The sequence below is a fragment of the Cyprinus carpio genome, chromosome B20 (assembly GCF_018340385.1).
Source record: "Cyprinus carpio isolate SPL01 chromosome B20, ASM1834038v1, whole genome shotgun sequence".
Taxonomy (NCBI): Eukaryota; Metazoa; Chordata; class Actinopteri; order Cypriniformes; family Cyprinidae; genus Cyprinus; species Cyprinus carpio.
This window is the reverse complement of record NC_056616.1, coordinates 11,557,031-11,577,724: the sequence shown is the minus strand read 5'-3', so window position 1 is coordinate 11,577,724 and position 20,694 is coordinate 11,557,031. Positions and strand designations below refer to the sequence as shown.

Below are 20,694 nucleotides of genomic sequence, written 5' to 3'. Positions count from 1 at the left end.
AGAGTGTACGTGTTGAGAATGAGCGCTGATCTCTTTATCTGTTGTAGTGAGTGAATCACTCATGTAAAGACTGATTAGGTCAAAGTACATGGAAAACCCTGTCCTCAATATTGATTTAGAGAAGACAGTGTCTTCTGTTCTCTAAAGGTATACTAACACAATTAAGATTGTTTGCAACTACAGGTTGAAGATTCAGCCACACACACTGGCATTTCTGTGGCAGAAGTACAGTGTTTTATTATTGCAGGGCTTCTATTGTACCTAAAGCATCTTGAATAGTGTTATTATTTGGTGTTGGCTTGTGCAGTATCAAATCTGGTATATAACAAAAAGAGAAATGTATTTATCTCAAAGAGTTTATGGATACAGTTTTTTTTTTTTACTGGATTGGATACTGAAGTTTTATTGGATTGAAAGTAGGGATGCAAGATATTATCGGACTGATATCGGAATCGACCGATATTGGCTTTAAATGTAAATATCGGCATCAGCCTGATATGAAAAATTATGCCGATATGCAAAGTTTTTGTCTGAATGATGATTAGATTCACTGTTTTGAATCGCTGCATTTAAACTGAGAATGCATGTACAGGATGATGCATTTGCTGTGTGATCAAGTAAATAGTAAGCATGTGCAGCGGCGGCAGCCTCCCCCAGGTCCTAACGCCCCTTCTGTAAGGTTTTAGAGTTTTATTCGGTACGGGGTGCTGTTGGCCTACTTCTGATTAAACATTTTGCTTATAATTTCTCCACAGGAGAGACTTGGTGTTGTTTCCAAACAAAAGGAAATATATCGGTATCGGCCAAAATTTGTTGAAAAATATCGGTAATCGGCAAAAATCCAATATTGTGCGTCCCTAATTGAAAGCTATGAGACTGTCTAGATCAGTGTTTTCAGGCTTTCACAGGGCTGATAATTCACCAAAAAATAACAATTCTGTCATTTACTCACCCTAATATTGTTCAAAATGTGCAGGAGTATTGTTGAAAACACATGATGATACTTTGAAGGATGTTGGTGACCAAACAGTTGCTGGTAGCCATTGACTTCCATAGTTTTACACATTGTTTACACTTATTTTAATGATGTTGCATTTATTGGCCACATGTTTTTAACATTTAACTTAAAAGTTTTTTCTTTCTTTTATTCATTCATTTAGAATTGTATTGTTTTGTGAATTTTACTGATGGTAAGTAAAGTTATCTAGCTGAATTATCTGATAGAATTGTCTGAAAATTAGAAACCAATTTAATGATCATCTTCCCCATATGCAATAACTTTCTGGTAAAGGCTTTTAGGGGTTCAAGCACGCAGTGCTGAAACCCTATTGAAATTAAGATTTAAAAAAAAAATGTATTATTATTCTTCCATCGTAAACTGATCGTGCAGACCAAACCGTAAGGCCTAGAGACTTGAAACTTGGCCAGATCGTAGAGCTCAATTTGGGGAGAGGTTGACAAAGTCTTGTCACAATCGGCCAAAGGGGGTCGCTACTGCAAAAAAAAAAAAATAAATTGTGGACATTTTTGGCCCTAACTCGTACACCTTTTGTCGTAAACTCAAAAACTTTACATCGTTGCAATCCTTGGGTCAGCCCGTACAAAAGTGGATTAGAAATTTTATGTACGACACCGGTTTTTCCACAAAATTGAATCATATCCGAAATTTAATTTTTTTTATTATTTATAGTATTTTCACCCAATCGGAACCAAACCACTGCAGAAAATCTTCTAGGGACACTGAATATCAATTATAAGCAAAAAAAATTGAAATTTTGATTTTCACTCGAAACAGTATGCAAAAAAGCGTCTATTCTAACATTAGCCAAATGCTTTTTGAAGTATAACTCTTGAACGGAATAAGATATCTTCACCAAACTCGCTACACATATTTATGAGCTCAATCTTTGGTCAAATAAAAAAAATATGCAGATCTACCACTTGACAATTTTAGACTGAAAAAAAAAAAACATAAAAATGGCTATAACTAGGCTAGCGTTGGTCCGATCGACTTGAAAAATTGGTATGCAATATTTTTGTCCAAAGAGGAACAAGTGTCTATGAGGACTCAAAAAACATGGCTGGCATTGCCCAATGAAGTTTGAGCAACTATTAGACAAGGTTAACAGAGGTCGATTAGAACGAAACTCGGTGGGCATGTTCAACTCAAGGTCCTAAAGGTATGTAAGAATTTTGAAAGAAATCGGCCACTAGTTGGCGCTAACGAGATTTTTTTTGGCTCTGTAATCAGGTGGTTTTTCACATATCCACACAATATGCATATCATTTGATCCTCATAATACACAACTTTGCCTCAAGAACCATTGCTGTCAGTCAAATCGTTCATGAATTATTCACAAATATGTTTTATAAACCTACTTTTGCGAACTAGTCCTAGGTTTTTCACCCGATCGGAACCAAACCACTGCAGTAATATTCTGTGGACTCTCTAGAACAATAATTATCGAAAAAATGTTGAATTTTGTCCTTTGGTTAGCTTTAAAGGGGTAATTTAGAAAAGGGGTGTGGTCAAATATACACAAAGGTCTGTAAAACCTAAACGAAAACTCAAAACTATATGAAACTTGGTGAAAACCTGTGTCAGATTACTCTGAAAAAGCATGCAAAGTTTCATGGAGATTGGACACTAGGTTGTACTATAACAGTTGAAATGGCCTCAAAAATACAAAATTTCTAGAGAAAAAGACCTAAAATTATAGAACATGTACAAACAGTTAATTATTTTAAAATATTTTAAAAATCTACTTTTGTGAACAAGTCCTCAGTTTTTTACTCAAAATCAATCAAATCAGTGCAGTACTATTCTCTAGGCTCTCTAGGTCAGTAATTATCAAAATGTTGAACATTTGCATTTAGACAACTACAAACTGGTCGTTTTATATGTTTATATTGTGTACCCAAAGGCCTAAAGTCTTAAAAAAAAAAAAGCCCATAATGTCTCTCAAAACTGTGTGAAATTATGCATAATTTTATTCTAATCAAGTATGCAAAATTTCAGTGACATTGGGCAAGAAAAAAAGAATACTATAATAGTTATAAAGGTTAAACACAGTGTTGTATATGACATTGCATGAAATTGCATTTGTAACCACTAGATAGCAGCGGAAGACCACTAATGGGCTCATTCAATTAACTATAACATTACTGTTCATAGGTTTGATGGAGTCATGCTTAGACTTATAAAATCAATGTTATAACATTTAAAATCACATTGAGTCTAGGTTTACCATTTTGTTCATACAGACACATACATTTTTACAATTATGCCAGATTATGATTACAGTGAAATCTGAAAATGACATATAAACTCTTAAAAAAAAAGACTTGCAATAAGACTGGCAATATATTTGTTTCAGATACCTATATCTGCAACAAAATGTGTGTGCATATATGTCTGTGCATGTATGTGTCTCTCTCTGTGTATGTGTAAGCATGCTTATTGAGTATTAATATAATAGTTTAACCATTTCATTCTTGTGTGTATGTGTTTGTGAGTCTATTCTCTGTTTTGGATGTCTTCTACTGTCAGCCATACATCCAAGTTGGCCTAGACCCTAAAAGCATACCACCTCAAAGGCCTTATTGTGCTTGAACAATGATAATCGCTGCTTGCAGCTATATTTTGTTTTTATTTTATAATTGTACTTTATTTATTTATTATTATTTTTAATTATTATTATTATTCAATAATGTTTAGGGGGAAAGTGAAAATGTGGCAAGTAAAAATCAGAACTATTCATCCGACTGGACCAGTATCACAAATTTGTGTTATTGAGTCCTGTATCACACTCTGTGTTGCACAATTAGAAAGATAGCACAATTAAGGCCCAAAGCCAGTTTTAAATTTTACATTGCATATTCAGAGTGATGCAACCCCTTCCTTGTCCTCAGGGTTGCATGGTTGCTTAGCACCCGTCTCACTGTATAGATCTGTACGTCATGATCTCTCTGTGAACTCTGACCTTTGATCCCCTAGGACCTTAGCGCTTGCGTACATGATCTCTCCTTTGGACGCGAGTGCGATGGTGACCGTTGCATTGCAGTGTCCACTTTGGTCACCCGCTCCTCTCCTTCTCCATGTAGCTCCCCTGCATTTTCAATCAGATCAAGCCGACTGCCTTTGTGGAAACGTGTGTCTAAAAAAGGAGAGAGGGAAAGAGGACAGGAGACACCGAGGGAGGAGGAATTGGGGGGTTTCTGAGCACTCAGGGTTCGGTTTGTTTTTGTAATGAGGTCAGTTATCTGCTGCGGTTTGGAGCCTTACAGATAAGAAGCATGTGTGTGATTAAGCCTCTGTTTGAGTTTGTCGTCAAAGTGGACCTTTCAGATACTTTGATTCATGCAAAAACACACTCAAGAGGACATCAAAGGGGGTCGAAAAGCAGAAATCAGCAGCAGGGCTCGTAATTTGCCCTTAGTATGCAAAGTTAGCACTGTTTTCTTTGCTGAAGCAGCACATTGAAGCAGGTATGCGGGTGTGGGTCCACGTGAGGGGAACACTGTTCCTCCGCTGAGGGTAAACACACATCATGTGATATGTCCCGGGCAGCGAAGTACAGGGAAATTCATGACTCCACTTAACATTAGCCGACTGGACGGTCACCAATAGCCAGTGGACAGAAGATAGCAAAATAACATTGGTCACGCACGGAGGTTTATATTTGAAAGTCACAGGGGAACAATGAAATCTCACAAAGATGTTTATATTGTAGATTTATGAACAGCTCCTGCCTGGTTTAAAGGCTTATTTTCTATAAAAATGTATTCTCTGTTCCAAACTCATATAAGTTGGGTAAATTATTGTTGTATTCAAGTCTGCTTTATTGTCAATTCTTCCACATGTACAGTACATACATACAGAGAATCGAAATTGCGTTACTCTCAGACCCCCGGTGCATACAGATAACACTAACAGTAGAGCCTAAAAATCTAGATCAAATATAAAATATAAGATAAAACTATACAATAAGGGAATGTAAAAAAGACATAATAGAAAAAATAAAATAAAAATAAGGTTAAATAAAAGCAGCGCAAGGCACATGGCAGATAGAGTGCAAACCAGTGAACAAACAGTGCAGATAAAAAGATTTTTAGTGCATAAAAAAATAGCTTATTCAGTCTGATTAAAAGTGACAAAGTGACAAAGGGCTCAGAGCAGTTATTTTATTAAACTGACTGATGAGGTGGTAGAATGATGTCAGATCCATGGTGAATGAGGTAGTGAGCAGACCACTGCTGCACAAAGTGACTGGTGCATGACATTCGTATGTTAGAGGGAGGGGGGGTGGAAGGACCTGGGATGTGGGACCTGGGGGGGGGGGGGGGGGGGGTTCATAGTTCAGTGGTGCCTGAGGCAGAAGAGGGACGGGGGGGTAAGTTCGGGAGCGAGTTCAGCTTCCTGACAGCCTGATGGGTGAAGCTGTCCTTCAGTCTGCTGGTCCTGGCCTGGAGACTCCGCAGTCTCCTCCCTGATGGCAGCAGACTGAAGAAGCTGTGTGACGGGTGAGTGGGATCACCTGCAATGCAGAGGGCTTTTCGAGTGAGACGGGTTCTATAACTTGACTTCTTTAAAAGGAGATGTTTTGAGGAATGTTCATGCAGCTCTTTTTTTTATAGTGGCTGTCAGGCCTCCTAAGGGAGAAAAAAAATGATTATAAAAATGGTCCACATGTACACTACTGTTCCCCAGCAAGGATGCATTAATTTGATCAAAATTGACTGTAAAGACATTTTATCATGTTGTGGATGATTTCTATTTCAAATAAATGCTGTTCTTTTGAACTTTCTGTTCATCAAGACTCCTAAAAACGAATGTATAACAGTTTCTATAATCAGCATATAAGAATGATTTCTGAAAGATCATGGGACACTGAAGACTGGAATAATGACTGCTGAAATTTAATGGAAAGCAGTTTTTAAAATAGTCATCTGTCATAAAATTTAATGTGTTGACTGTATTTTTGATCTATTAAATCGAGCCTTGGTGAACAGAAGAGACAAAAACATCTGGAATCATAAAATCAACATCTAGTCACTAAAATTCAGTGTGTGGAAATAAGTGTTTTGAGCAAAAAAAAATCTTATTATAGTTTTGGGCGATATGCTCCATAGTCATATCATCCTGTCGTCAGCCTGTGAGATCACGATACACAATATCATCATGCTAATTTATTAGCCAGAGAGTGAACCAACTGCAGGGTATGGCTTAAAGCAGCCTAGTGTTAGTGTAATCAATTTACTACACATTGTGTCTTTTTAGTCAAGTAGCATATGGGTGTTATTTTTTTAATATGACTGAATTTGTATTTACCATGATCACAATTTAATAAAAAAATTGTAAGTTACTAATTATAATCTTTACATTTCCTCAGTTATTCAAACAGCAGCTACAGAAAACAAGCAAAGAACATTTAAATGATCAAAGAACATCACTGACTTCAGTCTAGCACGAGTTTATGCACTTTAAAAAACACTCCCGTTATAATAAGTGATGCTATCTCTTATACTTACATCGCAAGCACATCTGCACTTTGTTGTTTATGATAAGATAATTCACAAGAGAGGAGTCAAAACTGTTGATTCAGCGATGACTCATCTGAACGCCTCTGATTGGCCATTGCATTTATAAGCTCAACAGAATCGTGTGTGATTTGGTATTACACACAATACTGTAAAAACGCATAAAAAGAAATATGATGGGACAAATAAGCCCTAATATTAATTAGATCATAATACTAGTCTGATGATGATGATAATAATAGTCTTGATATCTTCAAAGGCATTAGCCACAGGCGATATCTCTGACAATCGTCGATACACGATGCTATCGTCTATTGGCACAACCCTATTAAAATATTCTCTTTTGTCTTCCAGGTACAAAATGAAGTGGGTTTGTGATTTAAAAAAAATAATAATAGTAATTTATTTTTCATAATTCATTTTTGAGTGAACTGTTTCTGAAGGAACCTTAACCTTTCATTAAACATGAACTGCTCCTGTCTGTATTTAAAGCTTTGGATCTTTGGTAGCAAGTTAGTTGTTTACTTACATCAGTCACCAATATCACAGTCTCTCACTGCATTATCACTGCATTTATGCGTCTCCTCCCTAACTTGGTGTGTCTTCCTTCAGGCAGGGTGTTTGCTGTCCCCACCCCACATGAATAACATCCAACAAGACACTCCTTTCCAACCTGTCCCTGTCCTAATATTGAGTCACTCCCCTGCAGGGAACACCTTAGTCACCCTTGACATTTTTTGATGTGCTACAGTCTTATGGCCTACATTAACCAGTTCTTGAGTGCCATCTCTTTTTTTTTTATGCAAGTCAGCAGTCTTATGTCTCAACTTTTCCTTTTTCTGATTTTCAGAGGCATCAGAGATCAAAAGCATCTCATTCAGAGAGTTTCTTTCCCTGTGGGGTTTCAGTCTAAGTGGGCAAAAAAGGGCAAGCAATGTATACATGAGGGAAATAAAAATGCTCAAATTCACCACAGCCTCTAAATCATACCGAGTTTTAATTTGTTTGTATGCATTGGCTAAATCCTCATCTGATCTGTCTAGGTTGCTGTGGTGAAGATGAAACACACCGAGCGTGTTTACGCCATGAAGATTCTCAACAAGTGGGAGATGCTGAAGAGGGCCGAGGTAAACAGATTTCTGTTCATGGCTCATCATCATCTTCATAATTGTATATGCGTTCATATATGGTTTCATCAGATGAATGCAAATATGTCTAGTGTGCCATTTATGACATGTGAATCACAAACAAATGACTCTTATGAACAGGTTCTTTTTAATGAGTCTGTCCAAATGATTCACAAGTCATACTTCCGAGGTACTTTGAATCAGACTCACTCATTCAGTGAATATTTTAGATCCATTACTGTATGAAATGAACCATGAATTGTTTGTACTTTGGGTACGTCAGACTTAATATTAGTCATATTAGTTACTCATTGTTCATCTGACAATGTGAAATTTCCTAAACTGGACAGCCAAAAATATCCATCTATATTGAGCAATTCTGTAATTTGGCAACTAAAGATCTCCATAGCATTTTCCAGTGAAGTCAGTACCAAGCCTTTTCCTAATGACTCGATGACTGCAATCAAACCCTCTCTACTTAAGTGTATAGGAGTGCAAGGTCATTTTCCTTTCTACTCCAGCTCGCTCTTGCCCTGGTTTCAGCCCGATCAGTCCTGACAGTGCCCACGGGCCTCCCAGAGGCATGTCAGGAGAACTTTTGTCACTTAGGCTTGTCAGTAATCCTCTTTGAGCTTAACTGGGCTCCTTTTATTCCTCCTCACATGTCCAGAGTCCCAATTCAAACAGATATGAGCTTTAAGACTAACATCTAAAATGGGAAAGCCATGGACATCATCACTGCAAGTGGAGGTAGTTTAATGTATTGAATGAGTTACCCATTCATTCTTGATCTCCAAAAACTAGGGCTGCACAATTAAATGAAAATAAGGGATATAGTAATTTTTTTTACTATGTGTCAGGTTTTTTTTTTTTTTTCATAAGGTAGTCAAAGCAAAGTGTAGGAAATAACAAAAATAGTTTTTGAATGTTTTGATGTAATAAGTCTCTCCAAATCTAATGTAGACGGCGTGTTTCCGGGAAGAAAGGAATGTCCTGGTGAATGGAGACTGCCAGTGGATCACTACCCTGCATTATGCTTTCCAGGATGACAACTACCTGGTGTGTGTCTCCATCTCTACATACACGTATTCTCATAGGACATAACTGAATGTTAGCTGTCATTTAGTGAGTTGTTAAAACTCAACACTCACAATCTTTTTAGACCTACACATCTTGAAAATGATATAAATCATAATCTAAATTATTAGCAGTAATGCAATGTTATTTTATGTTATTTATATACTAAAGTAATATTACTTAAGATTTTGGTTAACTTTATTTGTTAACTTTTTGTTTTTTTTTAAATAAAAGCTTTCATTTAAATTTTAGTTTGTTATGTGAATTTACATGCTTTAGTAATTTATTATTATTTTGAATAATTCTATTTAGCTTTCATCTTAATTTAGTTTTAGCCATTTAAATATCTTAAAGTTTTTGATCTAATATATATTTTTATCTTTATTTCAGCTTTAGTTTAATTAAAGAAAACTATTTTGAATAGTTTTAGTTAACAATAACAATTATGAATGCATAAATATAGCACCCATTCTGGGTGTATCTAATGTAAGCTATCTAAATAAAACCTCTTAACCATATATAGTTAATGTAATTAATCTGTAATTATATGATGTTTAAATATTTATCAGTATAATGATGGCCATTATGAAAATGTCATGTTTATCAGAGTGAGTGATGATTATTTGTAGCACAAACTCTGATAACGCAGCCCTCAAACACGCTAACAGAGTACTGGAAGTCAGGTCATTCTGTGTGCTTGTGTGATAAATATTTGTTAATCATACTACTCTTTGATGTCGTTCAGTTGATATTATGAAGGGCTGAGTCAGTGTTTGTGTAATTGAATGGTGTTGTGTGATAAGGCATGATAATGTCTCCTCCTGCAGTACTTGGTGATGGATTATTACGTGGGAGGCGACCTGCTGACTTTGCTTAGTAAATTTGAGGACCGACTCCCGGAGGACATGTCCAAGTTCTATGTGGCAGAGATGGTGCTCGCTATCCACTCCATCCATCAGCAGCGCTACGTTCACAGGTGACATGATTGTGTGTTTGTGTGTGTGAAGGGAGAATTAAAGAACAAGTGAGAATCAGATGCAGACTTGATTCTTAGTTAGCTTTAACCATCAAGACTTAGTTTACCACAAAGATCATGCTGGTAGACCGGCACCAAACTAGCATAAACCAGCCCAGACATTTATACATTTAGCGAACACTTTTACCCAAAGTGACTCAGCTCATGCATTTCCTGGGAATCGAACCCATGACCTAGGAGTTGGGATACTGGGATATAATCCTGGGCATTCATGCTGGTCTTCTCAGCAGGGTTTTGCTTTGTTCTAGGAGTTTTATACATTTTTTGATTTTCCACTCCCTAAAATTATGTAAAAAGCAAACTGTGGTTAATCACTTTAAATATCAAGTAACCCCTTCCTGTCCAAGTGAGCCATTTTTAGGCAGAATAAGCTGCAATGTGGGCTGGACTTTATGCTGATAGTCAAGTTTTTATCGCAAGACTAGATCCAGACAAAACGATATGCCCCAACAAGATTTACCCAATGTAGGATTCTGCCCAAGTGTTTGAACGTACTCACAAGCATAGCAGAGTGGTCATTGGCCCTGTGTGAGTAATGTGCACACTGGAGATCTACAGCACCTCACCCATATGTCCACTCCCACATGAAACATTTAATGAAATGACCGCAGATGGCTGTGGTGTTCTGGGCTGCAGATCTGTTCAGTTTCAGGGGCCTCTTCCTGGCTGCTTGTCCTGGACTGCCATCCGGTCCAGCTGAGCCCCCTCTTCCTTCCTTCTGTGGAAGCGTCACCTCTAATACAGTAGCGATATTCAACTGGTAGTTTGCCAAAAAAAATGAGCATTTACTAACCCTCACCTTATTTACATCCTAAAAAGAGATGTTTAGCAGAATTTAAGCACTTTATAAATAAAATAAAACTTAAATAGTGGTATGGCTTAGTGTGATTATGGAATTGCAAAAGCTGTGATTTAATTAAATCAATACATGCACTGCTTGTTTTAGAGTGAAGCGCAGCACTTTTACACACAAGCACCTTATGATCCCATATTTTCAGTGTTTCCGAGCACCATGTTTCACGGTAAATGCTGCTCCAAACAAACACTGCATTTTGCAAAATGTGCCAATAAAAGCTCAATGTATCTTATTTTGTGTACTATTTTTCTTTATTAGTAATAATACTTATACTACTGCTACTAATAATATTTATAGTCATGTACATAGATTGTATAGTCATATTGATATAAAATCCTATTGAAAAAATTGCAATTCGAATGTTTTTTTTTTTTTTTTAGACTTTAGCAAAATGTTCACGCTGCTCTTTTCCCAACAATGGATTTGAATGGCTACTGCTGTCAAGCAATATTTTTAACAAATAACAACCTAGATTTCAGTCTTTTTCTCTCAAAAAACTATCATATTACTTCAGAAGATTTGGATTATAGTGCAATAATTTAACTAAAAATTAATTTAAACTATGATGTTCCTATGGTGCTTTTTTTTTTTTTTTTTTTTTTTTTTTTTTTTTTTTTTTTTAGTTTAACAACATCAGTTTTCATTTTACAGAAAAGGGCAGGATTAACTTATTTAGTCATACAGGTTTGTATTGATATGATGGATCATTCAACACATCGCATCATTCTCACTTATAGTAAACAGCCTACCGGGCCAAAGCAGCTGACTAAAGTCATGCTAGCACGCATGTGTCCACGGGTATATCCCTTCGTGCTTATACTGACACCCAGTGAGGTTGTGAATGGTGTGGTGTGTGTGTGTGATGAGTTTTGACACCATGTTTACTCTGTACCCGCTGTGCTCGCCATGGTGCCAGGGCTGTGAATCAGAGGGCACTGTGTGTGTGGCCCAGTCGTCGAGAGACAGGGACTGAGTGTGTGTGAATGGGGGAGGGTGAACAAAGGCAGGCTGTTTACATGGAGAGCAGGGCATGGCTGGGCATGGAGAAACAGCCACCCTGGAGAGCAGACGCAGGGTGGGTTGCCCACTGGAGTAATAACACTTTACAGCACAGCCAGCATCAGCCATGGATCGCGGAAGTGGGGGGGCGCCCGGGCAACTTTTGAGATTTGGTACAAATTATGAAATACAAAAATACATAGGCTATAGGCTCATATGGATTACTCATTAAAAGATTGCAATCTCGATTCAAACACATGCAATCTTATTGCTACGACGATGATTCCACTAGGTATATTAAACATTTAAAATCACATCTGAATATTAAAACCTGCTTTTGCGCAGCCGCTGATCCAGAGAGAGCAGTGCTCATCATGTAAGCTTATGTTTGAAACCACAGTAGGTTACATTTCTGTGTTGCAAACATTAAATACTAATAATGAAAGTATTGGGATAGAAGTTTATAGTCCGGATATAGCTGATGTTGCAGCAGCCGCATTCAAAATGAGAAACTGACCTTCGGAACTCATTACACTTCAGATAAAGATTGTAGGCCTATATGTTTCGTTGTTCATTTGATGTCTAATTCATTCAATCAAGAGATTCGTTCAAAAACGATTGAATCAAGTTCATTCATTTCAAATATATATTTTTTACATATTTTTTTTAATAGGCTCATTTATAACATTTTAGACTCATTTATAACAATAAATAAAACATTTTGTAAGAAAACACAAGTGAATAAGCCTAAATATTATTTTGTTTTTGTCTAATGTTTTGTTTTTTCAGAATCATGGGAGAAATGTGATCTCTATTCTAAAAATCAATTATCCAGAGTCATAGCTTAATAAATAATATCTGGCATATATCTACATGTACTACTACTGGTATATTTATAACCCCCACCCATCAACTGATATGGAAAAAAAATAATCGTATTATTTTGGCCATATCATCCAGCCCTACTCCTTGATGCACCTCTGGCACGCATGTAGCAAAATTAGTTCTCTTTCACTGCTGACTGCATTTCAGTGGCTTAAAATCACTTGTTTTAAACAACAATGCTTAAAAACGTGGGCAAACGTGACCACTTAGAACAACATTCAAAGTCACATGAACGTTTAACACCGATAGAGACGATAGTCAAAAATCTCTACTGGTTGACAAATTTCCACCAGTTAATCATGTCTACGGGTATATCGCCCCACCCCTACTACCTTCAATATAAACATGCATGCATTAGCTAACATGAACTAATGATATCTACACTACCAGTAAAAAGTTTGGGGTCACTAAGATTTTATTTCAAAGAAATTAATACTTTTATTTAGCAAGGATTCATTAAAAGAGACAGTAAAGTAAAAGTAAGGAATATTTCTTGAGCACAAATCAGTGTATTAGAATGATTCCTGTAGGGTCATGTGACTTTAAAGGCTGGAAAGGAGGAAGACTGCTGAATATTCAGCTTTTCCATTACAGGAATAAATTACATCTGAAAACTCATTAAAATAGAAAAGGTTTTTGGAAGTGTAATAATATTTCACAAATTTTCACTCTAATTTTTAATCAAATAAATGCAAATTTGTCTTTAGCATTTATAGACTTTGATCATGTTATTTAATAAAATACAATTCATTGTTTGTTCACAGCATATTAACAGATGTTGCCAAAATATTTGTTTTATTTTAAATGTATTAGTTGAAATTACAAACAAATAAACAGTCAACAAATGAAACCTTATTGTATAGTGAAAAAAGAGATTTATCAGCCATTTATTATATCTAGCCAAAAAAGGTGGATGCCAACCTGGACAGGTTGCATGATATACCCTTATCCTCAAAAACTAAAACTGCAGATGGTTTAGAAGAAAAATGATACGACCTAGACTTCATTAAATACAAGTTAACATGCAATGAGGGTAAACGTGGTTTCCGCTGACCACATTGTGTTTGTGGAAGTACTGAGAGCATGAAACCACTGAAATCTGAGAGACATTTAGAAACCAAAATTGTCTATTTTCCCGGTCATTCTAAGTGATGTTAGTAATTCTACATATTATTGGGTCCATGCTGTTCATTTTAATATTAATAGTTACCAATTTTTCTTTTTTAATGACATTTTTGTGTGCTAAACAATTTGGATTTAGGTCACCAGTTGAAGCAAAGCCGGTTAAGAACCACTGCTTGAGTTATTTCATGCTTAAATGCTGTGTTTCCTGTTCCCACAGGGACATAAAACCAGACAACGTGCTACTGGACATGAATGGTCACATCCGTCTCGCTGACTTCGGCTCCTGTCTGAAGATGATGCAAGATGGCACGGTGAGTATGTGATGAAGGGCTTAACTTTGAACTCAAGTGTCGATCTAAAACCAGAGTCAGTTTGTCATCCTTGCAGGGTGGTCTCCATCTGTTCTGTGAAAGCACTGCCCCTGCCCTCTTTTCTCTCTCTGCTCCTGTCATTAATAGAGCTGCTTTTGGCCCTGCTGCCCTTGAAGGGGAGGGCTAATTAGAAAGGCCCGTCGCTGCCCACCCCTCTGACGAGTCACCATAGCGCACTGATAACAAGACCAAGGCCAAAACAGCTTTTATCTACTGCTCTGTGTTCTCTGTGCCAGCAGCATGTAGAAGGGCAGAGTGGGACTTCAGTTATTCAGCTGCACATGTGCTGTGTTTCACACCAACTGAGCAGATCCCTGCATATTTGTAGATGTTACACCTATATTTTGATGTTGAGTACAGGAGATCTTTGCAATTATTCAAAACAAAAGCAAAATCGTGATCAGTTCTCAGTCATTTCTGCATGCGCTGTGAGTTTGAGGTGCTTATAACGTGTTTGAAAATGCAAAATGCACCAACCATCTTCCCAAACTTGTAATGAGAACTTGAGGAGTGCTTATAAACCAGCTGATGTCAGCATAAGAGAAGATTTAAAGACTTCCAGCAGTTTTCAAGAGGAAATAAAATCTTGATGGTCTAACATGAAGAAATTGAAAATAAATCATGTTATAAATTCTATTACATTAAATAATGTAATAAATGTTAGTGTTGTTATTATATTAGTATATATATTTTTGTATATTATATTATTTTTTTGAAAACATTTTATTTTATTTTACAGTGAAATATTGCATTGGTAATATTTCTTATTTTGTTTGTTTAAAAAAAAAATAATGTAAAAAAAATAAAGTAAAATTTAAATTATAAAATTGTTATTATTAAATTAGAAATTAATAATAGTTATTATTAGTAGTAATGTTGGTATATATTTTTGGTTACATTGTGCAACCCTACAAATAAGCACAGTACACCTGAAGCTTTAAAAAAAAAATTTTGTTTATCAGAAAAATCACATTTGGATTTTTTCCCAAATCTTTCAGCCATAGAAGACTGTGGTCTTGAGATCATTGTATTGGACAAGTCATCAATGTTTTGCTCCATTTTTAATCCTGCCGTTTAAATGTGTGTACCTGCTAGAAGTCAATTTTGTCTGTTTATAGTCACACTTACATAAAGGTGAGTTTTTGCAAACATTAAAGTAAAAGCCACAAAACCTTAATTTGTTGTCATGGTGTCTGTAATGTTGCTTGAAGGCATCTTTATGCGTCTCTCAACATCTTTCAGTGTTATCTTAGTCTTACGTATTCTCTGCAATTAAACTTTCTACAAAAATAACCGGAGGTCAAGACATGTTTTGAGTGCTTTTGTATGGTACATGTTTTATAGGCAAGATTGAGCAAGACCTGGCATGGTGAATATTATGTATCTACACCTTTATAGTAGTGTTTTTGTGCACTACTGGTTAATGTGTCTATAGCTGTTGTCACTTATTTAAAGTCATCCAGAAGTTCGAGGTCTGTGGGATTTTTTTATGTTTTTGAAAAAAGTCTCTTAGGCTCACACAGACTTAATTTTTTTTTTTTAAATTAATGTAATTTGTCCCTGTAATGGCAAAGCTGAATTTTCAGCATTATTACTCCAGTCTTTAGTGTCACATGATCCATTAAAAATCATTCTAATATGCTGATTTGCTGCTCAAAAAAAATACTTCTTATTATCAATTATTATATTATTATGTGGAATCAAACTATGGTATATTTTTCAGGATTGTTTAAATTGATAGTTCAAAAGAACAGCATTTATTTGAACTAAATCTAATAACATTACAGAAATCTTTCCTGTCACTTTGAAAAAAAGTATTCATTTTAAATTTTGATTGCAAATGAAGACCTATTCAGCCTTGTTTGTGACCTCACTTCCTGTCATCCCCTTCGCAGGTCCAGTCATCAGTGGCTGTGGGCACCCCAGACTACATCTCCCCTGAGATCCTGCAGGCCATGGAGGATGGCATGGGGAAATACGGGCCGGAGTGTGACTGGTGGTCTCTAGGCGTCTGCATGTATGAGATGCTCTATGGCGAGACACCCTTCTATGCTGAATCCTTGGTGGAGACCTACGGGAAGATCATGAACCACGAGGTGAGATGAGCTATCATTGTGTTTTTGGTATTTGTCCAGTTTACACGTTCCCCACCGCTGAAAAAACAAACACACATTCACAATCCCACATTAGAAAAAGCATGAACCTCAGTGAATCCGTTGATAATGTTTGTTTATAGCCAGTGAAAATAAAGCATAAGCTAATTATCATGACAAATAACATTGTGGCTGTAATTCTTTTGGGACATATAACATGGATCATAAAATCAGGACTGCCCTAATTTTATCGACACATCTGGTTACTCCCGAGTAGTGGTTTAGAGTGATAAATCTGGTCTAATTTGCACTATTTAGGAGCGTTTCCAGTTCCCCTCTCACATCACGGATGTGTCCGAGGAGGCTAAAGACCTGATCCAGCGGCTGATCTGCAGTAGAGAGCGTCGGTTGGGCCAGCAGGGCATCGAGGAGTTCAAGAAGCACCCCTTCTTCTCCGGCATCGACTGGGAGAACATTCGCAACACAGAGGCACCGTACATCCCTGACGTCAGCTCTCCCTCAGACACCTCCAACTTTGATGTAGACGATGATGTGCTGAAAAACCCGGTTGGTTTAACTCTTCTGATGGGGAAAAAAAAAACATTTTGCCCCATATGAAATAACAAGCCTGAAACCTTAAGTATACTAGAGTGCCCACTTGTTTGTATTTAATTTTTGACTCTATGTTTCCCCCTGCAGGACATCGCTCCCCCAGTATCTCACACAGGTTTCACCGGGCAGCACTTGCCCTTTGTGGGCTTCACGTACACCACAGACAGCTGTTTCTCAGACCGCAGCAGCGTGAGGAGGGTGGCGCTGGCAGACGGAGGCGCCGGGGAGGATCTCCAGGATGGGGGTCTGCAGGTGGAAGCCTTTGAGAAGAGGATTCGCTGTCTGGAGCAAGAGAAACAGGAGCTCAACCGCAAGCTGCAGGGTAATAAATATAAACTCCACCTGATATCTGAAGAAAGCATTCACAGGATTGGTTCATCCAGAAATTTAAATTGTCATCAGTTACTCAGGAGACTTTTGTTCATCTTTGAAACACAAATGAAGGTGTTTTGAATGATACCTAATAGATTTCGGTTTCTTCATTGCAAGTCCATTCCACCGAAACTTCAAAAGGTTCATAAAGACATTGTAAAGGTATTCCATATGACTTGAACATATTTGAATAAAGCCTGAATTAGTCTGTTCCTTATAAAGTGACTTGGATTAAACTGCTTGGCTCATTGGAATTACTTTTGCAATCTCTTTATGAACTTTTTAAAGCAACAAAAACAGAAATCTCTCAGGTTTCATAAAAATATCTTCATTTGTCCTAAAAGTGGTTTTGATGGCAGAATCGTTTGCCAAAAGAATAATTTTTTGGGTGAATTATCACTTTAAGCCCTTGTTATATAATCTATTTGGTGTTAGTAGTTTTGTTTCATTTTGTAAATCCATCAGTGAAATGTATTCTGAGTATATACTGATTGTTTGATCCACCCATGATTTCCTAGAATCCACTCAGGCTGTTCAGTCCCTCCATGGCTCTGGGCGTGGGGCTGGGACACTTGGTCGTGATAAAGAGATTAAAAAACTCAATGAGGAAATCGATCGGCTCAAAAAGAAACTGGCAGGTAATGGGTCTCCCAATCCTTGTCAATTGATATATGACATGATAAAGTCTGTTTATGAGTCTTGTCAAAGCGCCACACACACACCTACGTTATAGATTAACTATAATCACGCATCCGTAGAGTCAACGCCACTTCCTCTTATCAGAATTTCTTGATTTGATTATTTGGCTGTACATTTGTGCCAGCTAATTAGTCACATTCAAGATAACTCTGAGTAACTTGTCTCTCCCCAGACTCTGATAGGCTGGAGCACCAGCTCGAGGAGGCGGTGACTCTGAGACAGGACTTTGAAAGTTCCTCCACCAAACTAAAGGCCCTGGACAAGCAAGTCAAAGCTCTCAAGCAGGAGAAGGAGGATATCCATAAGGTATGAGTGACTGGAGAGTTGGGTTACCAGTCATTCCTGAATGCAAGAACTGCTTTCTTGTAGTATGAGAAATTATTCCCACAAATGTAAATATTCCTAATCTTTTTCAGTCCTGCATGGCAATCTAAAGGAATTTCTGATTTCTGTTTACAATTTGAGTTGTTTTTGTATGTTGAAGAACAAATATTTGGGAAGAAAAAGTCATTCATTAATAAATGATGAAATGCATTTACTCATGCAAAAGTTATTTACACAAATCTTTTAAAATACATTATAAATAGTACCATCAAACGATTAATCGCTATTAATTGCATCAAAAATAAGTTTTTGTTTGCATAATATGTGTATTATGCATACATATCTTGTGATCTTGTAATTTTGCACAATTCAAAATTCAAAATGCTGCATTGTAAGCTTTGTTTGTTTGTTTCACTCAAAAGAACATGCTGTATGGTTTAAATTTACTCAAATAAATTTATATATATAAAAAAGAATGCTTTTCAGAACAAGAATAGGATTTCAGTTCTCAACTCTGCTGTAAAGAGATACAAGGTGTAAAAATCTCTTGAACACCTTCAGAATAAGTGTCATTATATACTGTGCATGAAACACATAACATGCTGTAACAGATTACGTTACTGCAGACATAATAGCCAGAAAACAGTTCTCCTGTCCTCGTGCTGAAGATTACAAGTCCTGGACATCAGCTTTATTCAATCAGGAAGTACATAAACACTGGCCTGCTTCATCAAGATTAATGTCATCACCCCCTCACACGGGGCAGGTCAAGATTCTCACCGCGTATCACATTTTTAGCTAATCGAATTTGTCGGGCCGTTCCACTTGACCTTTGACCCAGAGACCTGGCTCGTACCCACCAAAGCTCTGCGTGGCTAGTGTATGAGAACCATTCCAGCCTGTTTTATTTTAGTCAAAAATACGTCCAGTAAGATTTCTCTCTTTTAATTTCACGTGTGCCAGTCGATATCGTCCTTACGAGTGTGTGTCTCGTTCTTTTAGCACACAACTCCCAATTCTCTTGATGATTTCTATTTCTCACTCAGCCTCTTTTCAGTCCTTTCTCTCCAGGCGCGGCTGCTCTTTCCTTTTTCTCTCCTTCCACGGCTCCTCTCGCACACTCTTTCAGTGCTATCATTTTCACACCTTCTGATCTCACCCCTCCATCCCATTTAATCCGTTTCTCTTGCTCTCCCTTTCCAGCAACTGGTGGAGTCTCTGGATCGCCTGAAGTCTCAGACCAAGGAGCTGAAGGACGCCCACCAGCAGAGGAAGCTAGCCATGCAGGAGTTCTCGGAGCTGAACGAGCGCATGGCCGAGCTGCGCTCACAGAAGCAGCGTCTGTCGAGGCAGCTGCGGGACAAGGAGGAGGAGATGGAGGTGGTGATGCAGAAGATCGACGCCATGCGCCAGGACATCCGCAAAACCGAGAAGGCCCGCAAAGAGGTGAGCAGCATGATTGAAGGGGGTCACATGGCCCCTCTTGTAATGTTATGACTGTTTTGGATCTGTTTTTAAAGTAAATGGAGATGAATTGTCAGGGGCTTTCAATCAGGAAGACATATTCACGCTGGTATTCCGAACCAGTGCCATGCCGTGTTTATTACTCAGCGTCATCATGTTAACACCCCCGGGGCTGATGGAGGGCACAGTCAGATGAAAACAAGGCCTTGGAATGTGCCACATTTTTGAAGTTCATCAGTCACGCTCCAGAGAGAGACGGACTCAACAGCTCCAAATCTCCCTAGACGACAGCAAGAATGTCTTCACACCCCTTCCTGCCCCCTCTCGTCCCTGCAGACCAGCCTCACGGACCCCATGACCTCCTCTGGACCTCAGTGACTAACTCGAGCCAGATGGATGACACTGACCGCCATGCTGACTGCAGCTGGATTGAGGCCCTCCCCCATTTATACGTGCTTTTTTTTTTTATGTTTCTTTTCTTTCTCATGTACAAAGCGGAAACGTCTCGGGGCGAACAAAATTGTTGTTCTTGATGTCAGGATCTTTTGATTGTTCAAAGATATAAAGTCTCGCGGGGTGTGTGCAGTTGAAATTAGGCCAAGATTGAAGGGTTTATGAGAATGTCTATACGAATCCTAGTGTTTTTTTGTTTTGTTTTGTTTTTTATTGATTGTTTTTCTTGTGTGTGTGTGTAATAGCTGGAGTCTCAGCTGGAGGATGCGCGTGCCGAAGCCTCTAAGGAGCGTAAGATCAGAGAGCACAGTGAAGTCTACTCTAAACAACTGGAGAGCGAGCTGGAGACGCTCAAGGTCAGAGGACACTCATTCATACACTGCCTCCTTTACTGACTTCAGCCAACTTATGAATCTTTTATGGGTGAATCTCACGATAACATGTCTGGGTCATATTTTACCACAAATTCGCAACAAAAAATAAATAGTATAAATGAAGTAAAATTATTTATTATAATAACTATTATGAAATACTAAAATATGTATTATATTATTATATAAAAAAAGTCAAATCCAAGTGTATGTTAAGCCTCATTTATTTTTACATTTAATAGTGATATTAAAGTATTAGTGTTTTAAAATAATTGTAATTCATTTTAATG

The 20,694-nt window shown here is 37.5% G+C and overlaps 1 protein-coding gene across 3 annotated transcripts in view; it reads left to right on the top strand.

Moving 5' to 3' along the window:
* LOC109057701 (CDC42 binding protein kinase beta (DMPK-like)) overlaps positions 1-20,694 on the top strand; it is a 72,312-nt gene that overhangs the window by 31,117 nt on the left and 20,501 nt on the right. For all 3 annotated transcript variants that reach the window (XM_042746764.1, XM_042746763.1, XM_042746765.1), the window contains exons 3-13: positions 7,584-7,667; positions 8,631-8,726; positions 9,572-9,720; positions 13,863-13,956; positions 15,912-16,112; positions 16,428-16,676; positions 16,809-17,043; positions 17,612-17,731; positions 17,965-18,098; positions 19,320-19,562; positions 20,279-20,389. In XM_042746764.1, the coding sequence (XP_042602698.1) occupies positions 7,584-7,667; positions 8,631-8,726; positions 9,572-9,720; positions 13,863-13,956; positions 15,912-16,112; positions 16,428-16,676; positions 16,809-17,043; positions 17,612-17,731; positions 17,965-18,098; positions 19,320-19,562; positions 20,279-20,389 (1,716 nt within the window). The remainder of the gene's footprint in view (positions 1-7,583; positions 7,668-8,630; positions 8,727-9,571; positions 9,721-13,862; positions 13,957-15,911; positions 16,113-16,427; positions 16,677-16,808; positions 17,044-17,611; positions 17,732-17,964; positions 18,099-19,319; positions 19,563-20,278; positions 20,390-20,694) is intronic.